The 10,453-nt window shown below is 37.0% G+C and overlaps 1 protein-coding gene across 1 annotated transcript; it reads left to right on the forward strand.

The window, feature by feature from the left end:
- The first annotated feature begins 239 nt into the window (after positions 1-239).
- Positions 240-9,494, forward strand: LOC131320784 (putative disease resistance protein At4g19050). The gene is made up of 5 exons (XM_058351634.1): positions 240-712; positions 1,796-5,807; positions 6,818-6,952; positions 9,223-9,282; positions 9,416-9,494. Exons 1-2 carry the CDS (start codon positions 687-689, stop codon positions 5,796-5,798), a joined length of 4,029 nt encoding a protein of 1,342 aa, XP_058207617.1. The 5' UTR covers positions 240-686; the 3' UTR covers positions 5,799-5,807; positions 6,818-6,952; positions 9,223-9,282; positions 9,416-9,494.
- The last annotated feature ends 959 nt before the right edge of the window (positions 9,495-10,453 follow it).

A 10,453-nucleotide genomic window follows, 5' to 3' on the forward strand; every position in this document is an offset into this window, starting at 1 on the left:
TAAAAAGTAAAGCGCATATATCAATTTTCATATTAAAAGCTTAATATATCTTGACAGAAAAGTTAAGGGTGCAGCGACGCAGACTTCTTTACAAAATCTTGTGGAGAAAAGTGGAGAGGTATGGTTCCAAAGCAGTGAATAATTTTCTCCTTGCCAAGAGGAGTTTCTCCTCACGTAACTTGCCTCAAGACTCTTGTAGTTTTAATGGGCTATAAATTGCAGTGCTTCTTAGAGCATGTACATTGGCATTGGTAAAATGCCTTTTTAGTTATTTTAGAGAGGAGAAATTCAAAAAATAGCCTTGCATTAGATTAGGTAAAATAGTGGGTAAAATACATTTATAAATAGAGCTTAGCCATTTTTATCTAAATACTATTCACATTCTTTTTTTTTTTTTATTGTTTCTTTCTCTCTCTCCTCCCTCCTGGGAAAAAAATAATAGGAAAAGAATAAAAATATATATATTTTAATTAGTGTTAGATAAAATAGATAGTATTGATACAGTTGTGAAAGAAAAAATAAATAGTTAAAATAGAATTGTGAACTGTTCGCGGTATTATACCAATCCATCGGTAAACTTGCTCTTAGACACTGCAGGGATTCCTCTTTCGCCCATCATCACCTCTAAGCCTTTGCCTCGCCGACTTCCACCTCTGGGCACCGCCGTTGCGACCAACCGTTTCAGGATGGCACAGGATAGCTCCCAATTGAGGTTTTAATTACTTGTTTAAATTTAAATTTAATTCTCCCACTATTTCAAGTTATTTGTGTTCTGAATTTTCTTTACATTTTAGCGTACTTGTCTCCCAAATACAAATATCTTCCTACACAGCCATACGATGTGGGGTTTTTTTTTTTTTTTTTGTTGTTGGTTTTTTGTTTCATGGTTCTATTTTGAATGGGTTCTCTTCAGTTTATGCTCTAAAATTGAAAAAAGATTTCATGCTTCATTTTGTTCGCAGTTCAGTTTCAAATTTTTTTTTTCTTTTTGGTAAATATGCCGCATTTCATAACCGACAAACAAAAGACCAATGAGGAACGCCCACTACTGAGAGAATCTGTACATAGAAAGGCCTACAACAAGCTACAAAACATGAAACAACTAATGGAAGCTATTTGAGGTATCCCCTGCCATTTCTATGGTTCAGTTTGAATTTGAGGTTATTCCCTGCAATTGAAGAAGAATGCTTCACTTTCTGATGGTTTCATGTATTTCTAAGAAATTCTGAGCATTTGCCTTTTTGAATGCTTTGATTTAGAATACCATGTTTCCAGTAGCGTGCTTGATTTTTTTCCTCGGATCTCTACAATAAAAAAGAATCTATCAACGTAGCTTGAACGTTAACAGTGAAATAAATAACTAATGCAGTATCTCTTGTGCCATACGGGAAAGAAATTAAAGGCTGAAGAGCTGCTTGTCAATTTTTATCAGCACTTTGATGTCTTGGATGATCACTTCCCACTCCCGTGATGGTACTAATTTACAATCCCGAAGGGAAACTAGGTTTTTGAACATGAGAAATTTCATTCAATAGTCTCTCTACCTTGGTCATAGCCTCTATTATCTTGGTCATTTTCACAATAGCCTCTTAGGCCTGACACCTTGGTCACAGGGCCTGTCCTGAGATTGAAATTTGAAAATACATTTACCATCAAGATCATGGACAATGCATTCATGTTTTGTTTCATTGTCGTTTAGTACTTTCTTCAGAACAAATACTGAACTTGCTGCTATCGTTGCTTTGTCAAAATTCCACAGTAATTCCTTCACCATTTTTGTTTTTGTTTTTTGCAGTATCAATATTACTTCTACTACGGCCTCTACAGTGGTTCAGCGGAAGGAGGCTATCTTCAAGCTATTAAGTGATGAAAGTGTAAAGAAAATTACTCTTACTGGGGATTCTGGAGTGGGAAAAACATGGACGGCTAAACTGGTAAGTGTGGATGCAAAGAAAGAAGGTTTGTTTGAGATCGTTCTCTGGGTATTCCTCGATAGCAAATATAACGAGGCTGCTGTTCGTGAGAGTATTGCTCGTCAATTATCTCTGCTTTCCCTTGCTGATGAGTGGGATGGTGGGGATGATGTTAAGGAGGCAGAGAAGGTGAAAAAAAATGAAAACATACAAGAGATGATTGCCAAATCTGTTGCGAGAAAAAGGCTTCTTCTAATTTTGGATTATAAGGGAAAAAATAAAATGGATGTCGAACAGAAAACGCTGGAATTGGAAAGCCCTCCAATTGAGGAAGAGATGGCATTTGAATCGGAAGACCTAATTTTGGATGACGAAGGAATGAAATTGAATGAAGAACAGATAATATCCAATTTGGAAACCATGCTGAATCTCGATAGCCAAAGCTCATACAAGGTTATAATCACCAGAGTGAATGCTTCCACGGGAACAGAAGGAGTTATACGGGTGGAGCCTTTGTTGGAAAAAGAGTCACTGTTCTTATTGGAAAAAAGGGTTGGGGGAGGAGTTCATGATGTTCCAGCCATCAAGTCATTAGGTGAAGCCTTCATTCAAAAGACAAAACATATGCCTGGTTCAATTATCTTGATGGCTAAAACCTTTAGTTATTTTATTCAACATGGCTGTGGGGTTGGGATGCTTAAGAGGGCTTTGGAAGAAGCATCTACTGAGGAATGCTATAATCTAAACCAGCTTCTATGCAATGGGTATGATCTTGTGTTGCCTAGGAGCATCATAATTGACTGCTGTCGACAACAAAGTCACTTCTTTCTGGGCCACGGAAAAAGCATCTATTACAATGAGTTGATAGCATACTGGATTTTGGAAGGATATCTCGGACACGTCGACTGTCTTGAGAAGGCATATGAGAAGGGTCATTCTGTTCTCATTGAGCTTGTGGATTGTCAAGTGCTCAGAAACTTGGAGGGTGGCTTTGTTACAGTGGGCAGTGGAACTAACCGTTTGGAAGACTTAGATCGTTATGGATTTGGGGGGAGAGCAAGTCTTGGGTTGGCTGATCTATTTACGGTTGGCAACTGGGAAGGATTCGGTAGACTCACGAATATAGATGGAATGGTGAAATCAATTTGCAAAGGCATAAAGGGGCTGAAATTATCAACACTTTTCCTTGATGGTTGCCATTGTTCGGAAATCCTGGATTGTTTCTACTCGTCAAAGCAGAAACTAAGAGAAGAACTTCAAGTTCTTGCCATTTTCAACCCGACCTTCGAATCACTGCCCCAACTCTTGAATGACTTGCACGAGCTTGTTGTGCTTGTGCTCAGAAGTTGTGATTTTTTGGTGAAGATCGACCACAGGTTTGATTTCAAAAATTTGACTGTTCTTGAGATATCCAATGCTAGCTCTTTGAAGAAAATTCCAGATGATTTTTTTGATCATATTCCCAAACTTGAAAGCCTGCATATATCCGAGCTTTACCTCAATCCTCTACCTCCGTCTATTTACAATCTTAAAGAATTACGCTGGCTCATACTTAGAGGGTGTTCTTGCTTCCGAACACTAAACAGTCTGAAAAATTACAAAAAACTTTTGGTACTTGATGTTTCTGGCGCCACGTATTTGACAAAATTTGAAGACAAAGCCTTTAACCACACTCCACATCTTCAAACGCTTAATCTTTCGCTTACCTCTATTACATTGGTACCAAAACTTTCCGATCTTAAAGAGCTTACTCGTTTCTCACTAAGTGGCTGTAAACACTTACAAAGATTTCGTAGAACTCACTCACTTCCTAGTCTCCAAGTTCTCGATCTTTCAGGAGCTATAAATTTTAAAGAATTCCATGAGCTTTCACCAGATCTTCCTACAGGCATTAAAATTCTAGATCTATCTGAGACTCGTTTACGGGATCTTCCTTCTTCGATGAATCCTCGTCATCTCTTTCTAAAACGTTGCTCTGAGATACAAAAACTGACACACACCGAAACACTTCAAAACCTCGAGGTACTTGATCTTTCAGGTACCACAAGTCTGGTGGAAATTGAAGACGAATTCTTTAGCAATCTGGATTCTCTTCAAATTCTCAACCTTTCGGAAACTAGCATACAAAGTCTTCCATCCCTTTCAAAGGCTTCTGACCTCCGTCAGCTACTTTTATCGGGCTGCAATTCTTTGACAGAAATCAAAGATGAGTCCTTTGAGCACATGTCCTGCCTTGAGCATCTTGACCTCTCTGAGACCCATATTAAGTTTTTGCCTTCGCTTCAGAATATTAGCAACCTCTCCGTGCTCTCACTTAAAAGATGTACCCAGTTGAAAAAACTTCCACCGCTTGAAACATTGTCAAATCTTGAGGAGCTATATTTGTGCGATATTTACTGTTTGAAGGAAAAGGGAGCTGGATTTTTGGAGCACATGAGCCAACTTCGGATTCTTGACCTCTCTGCAACCCTGATTGAGGATTTACCGTCCATGTCAAATCTCAAAAGCCTTCATCAGCTATATCTAACAGGTTGTCACCGCTTACAAAGGGTGCCGAATTTGGAAGAGTTGACGACACTCGAGGTTCTGGATCTTTCTGGAACAGCGATCACTTGTCTACCGCAGATGGATAATTTCAGTAAACTCAGGAAACTTCTCCTTACGGGATGCACAAATTTGGAAGGGTTTTTCCCAGTGGAGATGCTTGATCTGTTGGGGACTACCGTTGATCAGCTTCCCTACGGAATCTCGAACTTGACGAATCTTGAATTCCTTGAGATTCCAAGCACGAAAAATACTCAAGCAGCAGAGGGAACAAATACAGATTTCCCACAAGAATGGCTGCAACCTTACCAGTGGGGCATCTCCAGTTTTGAAAAGCCTTCCATATCTATATCTGGTGCGCTTTTCGTCCAATTCCTGGAGAAATATCCCTCTGTATTGGAGAGAAGCTTCACACAGTTTCATCTATGTGTTCGCCCTACGAAGGGGGAAAAAGAGAGCAAGAGTTCATATTCTTATAACAACAACTGCACTTTCAGAGATATCCGCTTCCTGCAGGCTGCAGAATTTTGTCGTTTTAAAGAGCAACGATCCCTCGAGATTCATGGGTTCGACCGTTTCCCCGAGGGCATTGAGGGTGTGCTCTCCAATGCTGACTGTGTGTGTTTTATTAATAACACTTTCGTCAACTGGACATGGTTTTCACGTATTGGTGTTTCTAATCTCAAGGCAATGACAGGCTGCTGGATAGAGGGATGCACAGAAATGAAGGGTGTTTTTAACAGGGGAAAGGCAAGCGATATTGCTGAATTGGGGAAGAAATTACAGTTTCTGGGGATTTCAAATGCTATTAATTTGCGAACTACACACGATAGTCAGTGCTTTCAGAATCTTACTTCTCTATATCTTGATTGTTGTCCGAAGCTTAGTTTTGTTTTCTCTTCATACCGGCTGCCAGAAAATCTGAGAGTTCTTCAAGTTAAGTTTTGCGATAAATTGGAGAGAGTATTTAATGTTCCACAAGCATCGCCAGAGCCTGAATTACGGAACTTGGAGAAGCTGTATCTGTGGGAACTTCCAGAGGTCAAGAGCATAGGATGCAGATTACCATCCCTACAAACTCTAACGGTATGGGAGTGCCCAAAACTGCAGAAATTGGAGGACACTATAGGATTTGCAGAAAGCTTGCAGACCTTGTGCATTTCAAATGTTGTTGATTTGAAGAGCATTAACACGGCAAGTGAGCAGCTTGATACTTTGATTCTCGAGAGTTGCCCGAAGCTCAAAAGTGTTCTTTCTTTGAACCAGCGGCCACAAAGTCCCACAACTCTCAAAATCAGATCATGCAACGAAATGAAGAGCATATTTGGCAACAGCAGATGAACAAAAAAGGTAATAATTAGTGACTTCATGCATTATTTATGCGGTGCCAGGTTAGCTTCTTTTTGCATTGCGTTTTCTCTCGTATCCCTTAAAGTTACTCCATTATTTTAGACAATTCCTAAAATGTCTTTTTGGTGAGAACTCTGCATATTATTAGGAACATGTTTTGGAAGTCCAAGAAAATTAATCATTTTTGTACGTGTGACTTTGGTCATTAGGGTAGATACTAAGGTTAGGCCGATGACCCTAATACTTAACGGTTGACTTTCGCTGGATCCTCTTTAGGAAAAGTTTCATGGGCTGTCTATTAGTGGTGACTCTAAGTTTCGATATTGGATCCAATTCTGCTATATTTGTTTCACTCATACTTGGTAATACTTGGTAATGATTGTGGTTCCCCATAGTTGTTTGTTTGATATCATGTTGTAATCGTGCTTGAGATTCATTATTGGTTAAATGATTCATTGGACGAATTCATTATTTTGGCTTCTAATAAGTACTAGATCACTACATACATTATTTTCAGGAAAAACAATAATTATGAGTAATTTTTGTACTTAATCCTCGACCAAAATAATGATGTGGTAGAAACATTTTTTTAAAATGCTACGTCACTTCCATAAATTTTACTTTAATTAAGAGCGATAAAATTAATCAACTTGCCACATTGTTCGGTATCGGTTTTCAGTTCCAAATTTTTTGTGTTTGTCTTGCGTTACGCTAAATCTTTAATGTATTAGTAGGCATGAATGATGTTACATGCAAACAACTTTTGTCTTTGACAACCTTTTCGCAAAATGATGAGTCGGTTTATGGTTGTACTTTATAAAATCTTTTAGATAATCACACCGATTAGTATAAATTGCATAAAAAAATTGCAACTATTTGAAGGAAAAAGAAAAGAAAAAACCACTACCATATTAATAAATTGCGTAAAAACTCACAACTCTTGGAAGGAAAAAGAAAAAGAAAAACCACTTAAACAGACTTTTCAATGTGATTTGTTTTGTATTTGGTAGGGAAGTGTTGGATTAGTTTCTTCATCTCCAGCAACTAGTGGTTCAAAGAGGCCATCTGAGTCGTCCATGGAGTCGACCAACCCCAAAAACAATGCTGCCACTGGTCCTGATCAAGCACCTGCCAAAGCAATCAAGGTTGGACTTAAACATACTTAAATATATATAAGTGATTCTTTGGCTACATATATATAATTAACTCAGCAGTTCATAAAATCAGTTGCTTCTTGTAAACTGAGATTTAGGTCGTACAATTTTTGGTAAAAAAAAAATATTATAGTGATTCGCGTGGAGCTATATGACTGAGTTGCATCTTTTTTATTGTGTAATTGGGTATTCCGACCAGCTTAAGTGTACATCGGGTAAGTCAGGAGCCATGAAGTTAACAACCTGGAAAATCAACTGTTAGCCCCATGGTTTGAGATTTTGATGATAACAAACACAACCTAGTTAGAATTACATTAGTCAGTTGGGCATCATTGGTGAGATATATTATTATTGGGCTAATTATATTATTTCTTGATTTTGAAGGGACTTAGAAGCAATTCTCTTTTGTCTAAAAGCTTAAAAGATGTTCTTTTCACAGGGAATCATTTTTCCTAAACCTAGAGTTCTATGTTTGACGATGAAAACAAGAATGGCGATAGAGCTATCAAAGGGAAAGGATTTCGGTTGAACATCAAGAGAGATTTCGGGTCAATTGAAGATACAATTGGAAAGGTACTCCTCTTCACAATTCCTATCTCCAATAGACAAGAGAATTGAAGAAGGAAAGAGATTAAGGAAAATCTCTTCCTATTGACTAACAGCTGGAATGGGTTCAAAAAGGAAAGAGGAAATCTTGTGCCGGAAATATAGAGATTGAAGGAGGAAGCAAGTAAGGCAAGGGCTGATTATTTGCAACGGCTAGTGGAAAAAGACTTCCACGTTCTTCTGATTTTTCAAGATAAAAAAGGAGTAGAAGAAGGCAGAGGATGATACACACGACTCTTGAAGAAATCTACTGTGAGCTTTCTCTTAAAAATCTGTCAGTCACAAATTCAAAGCTTTCATCTTGAATATTCTACACTAAGTTAAGTGTTATCGTTGAACCATATTGTAAAAGGGATTCTTACACTCTTGTTTCTGAGATTGAACCGTTTTTTTGTGAGTGATTTTTGGGTAGAAAAAATCATTTGGGTGTAGGTGTAACTAGCGCCGGAGTCTTAGCTAGTTGGGAGTGGATACGGAGTAATTGCTCGTTGTAAGGTTCTCTAGCACCCGTGAAGCTAGAGGTTTGTAACGACTATTGGAGATAGTACTGCAGCAATTCCCGAGTAGGACACTTGGGGAGTGGAGTAGACCGTGAAGTTGCGGACCGAACCACTATAAAATCCTCGTGTTTGATTTCTCTTTCCCTTACTCCTTTACTTTATGTTTTGCATATCTCTTTTGCTTGAATAAACTGTTATATCTCTGAAATCAATCTTGGGTTAAATTAGGTTGCATATTTAGTTGATTTAGTTCTCATATAAAAGCCCTAAAAATCAGTTGACTAGTTCTCTGTTTCTGCTGTGCTTTGAGCTTGCTCAATTTGTTTAGTTTAAGTGTTACTGATTGTGTTGAGTCAACTTAATCCTGCTACTGTGCTGATTTGTTTTTGTCGTGCTCTTAGTTTTTTAAATTGCTATAAGTCAGTGAGAAACCCAATTCACCCCTCCTCTTGGGTTGCTTTTGGACCAACATCAACCCCCAGTGGTCCCTAGGATTTTTTTTTGTTGGTGGTGGCATTTATTTTTATTTTATTTTGGAGAAGGTTTAATTTGATTATTGTTGCTTTCATTGTTGTGCCAGCATGAAGGTAACCGCAAAGGCCCAACATCATGTTCAGAACAGGAAGGACCTAAAACGCCAGACCCCAAAGTTGCTTCTTTAGCTGGAGTCCCTTTTCCTTTCCTTAATAAATTGTTTTTGCCAATAAAAAAAAAAAAAGTTTGCTTCTTTGGTTCTTTTCTACCCATAAACATGAGTTTTTTTTTTTTTTAAATTCCTTCAAAGAAACGTTTAAAATTCTATTTTAAAAAATACTTATGAAACAACACTAATGAATTACTAGCATTTGTATTTTGAATGGTTTTTTTGGTTTGAATCAAAAAATTCTTTTTCTTTTTGTGTAAAATAAAAAACGTAAAACACTAGTAGAGAATGATGTGACAATAACATGTTTATAATTAAAATACCATTTTGATGGGTGTTTCATTTTCTCACACGGCGTTGACTCTATCAATCTAGCCACATTTGTATATATGCATTGAGTTCTTTTTCCTCTGTTTTTACGGTTTTATTTTTTGTTCATATATCAGTACTCGTCTCTTTTTTTTTATCGAAGACTATATTCTCATGTGATATTTTCCTGCATTTTTTAGCAGACACTGAGGAGACTTGCTCAGAATCGAGAGGCAGCTAGGAAAAGCAAACTTAGGAAAAAGGTCAGTCCAATTTTAAATAAAATGTCTTGTATTTCAGACAAGATTTGTTCCCTATATATGCATCATTTAATTAATTTATGTTAGTTTTTTTTTATGGGCTTTATTTGGTATGTTGTACATGGTATTATTACAGGCTTATGTTCAGCAGCTAGAAACAAGTAGGATTAAGCTTACACAACTTGAACAAGAGCTACAAAGGGCTAGATCACAAGTGAGATTTCTCTTTCTCAACTAATTATGCTAGTGATTTCTTGATAGAATCTCTTCACCTTTATACCACTTTTTATAAAGAAGAAAATAGTATTTAAAGCTTGGGGTTTTTTTTGTTTTTGTTTTAAGGGGGTCTTTTATGGTGGAGGTGGTGCTCTAATGGGAGCTGACCAAACTATTCCAGTTATGAACAACATAAGCTCAGGTGGTGTATTATTTACATGCTCTCATGTACCATCAACTATATCTAGCATCTACTTATTTCCGAGTTCAACCGACTTTATCCGGTGCATCAGACATGGCAGGTTCACCCAAGTTTTTGGAAAAAAGATGCGATTATTATTATTTTTTGTTGAAGATGTGGACTCTTCATTTGAAAATGCCATGGTCGCATGCATGACTAGTAGAGTATTTTGCATAATTTCTTTTTGTTCGTTATTATTTATCAAAAAGGTTTTACAACTTGAACAATTTTTGTTAACGTTTTAACGTGTTAAAATATATAGGGAATTGATATTTACACTCTTTTTTTTTTGTTATTCGCTCTTCTTCTTCTTTTTTAAGTGTGGAAAGTATCTGTATTTATTTAATAAAAAGACATAAAAGAGTGTGTGGATAACAAAAAAAGCGAGTGTGAATCTCAAATATATAAATATCAGGAAAATGAATTTCACTCCCTTTCTTGTCTCAGAGCAAAAGAAATTACACACATTTTCAACATTAATAAACAAACAAGAGATCAGTGCGAATATCAAAAAAAGGAGAGTGTGAAAATCACTCCCGACATATTGTCATCATCACTATCTTGTGCATAAATAACTGTTACACAAAAACAGTGCAAAAGTATGTACAGTGACATTTTCAAAATTCGGAAGCATAGCATTAGCTATTTCGATTTGAAATAAAAAGAAAACAAAATTCCACATGCATCAATGTTATAGCTCCTTTTGCCGATTAAAAA

This window comes from Rhododendron vialii, chromosome 3a, assembly GCF_030253575.1.
Source record: "Rhododendron vialii isolate Sample 1 chromosome 3a, ASM3025357v1".
NCBI lineage: Eukaryota > Viridiplantae > Streptophyta > Magnoliopsida > Ericales > Ericaceae > Rhododendron > Rhododendron vialii.

What these genes read in the sequence shown, in the direction of transcription:
- LOC131320784 (XM_058351634.1), top strand. Translation starts at nt 687, where the DNA reads ATGGCACAGGATAGCTCCCAATTGAG. An exon ending in CAGGATAGCTCCCAATTGAG is followed by an intron (nt 713 to 1,795) that starts GTTTTAATTACT and finishes TGTTTTTTGCAG; the next exon opens with TATCAATATTACTTCTACTA.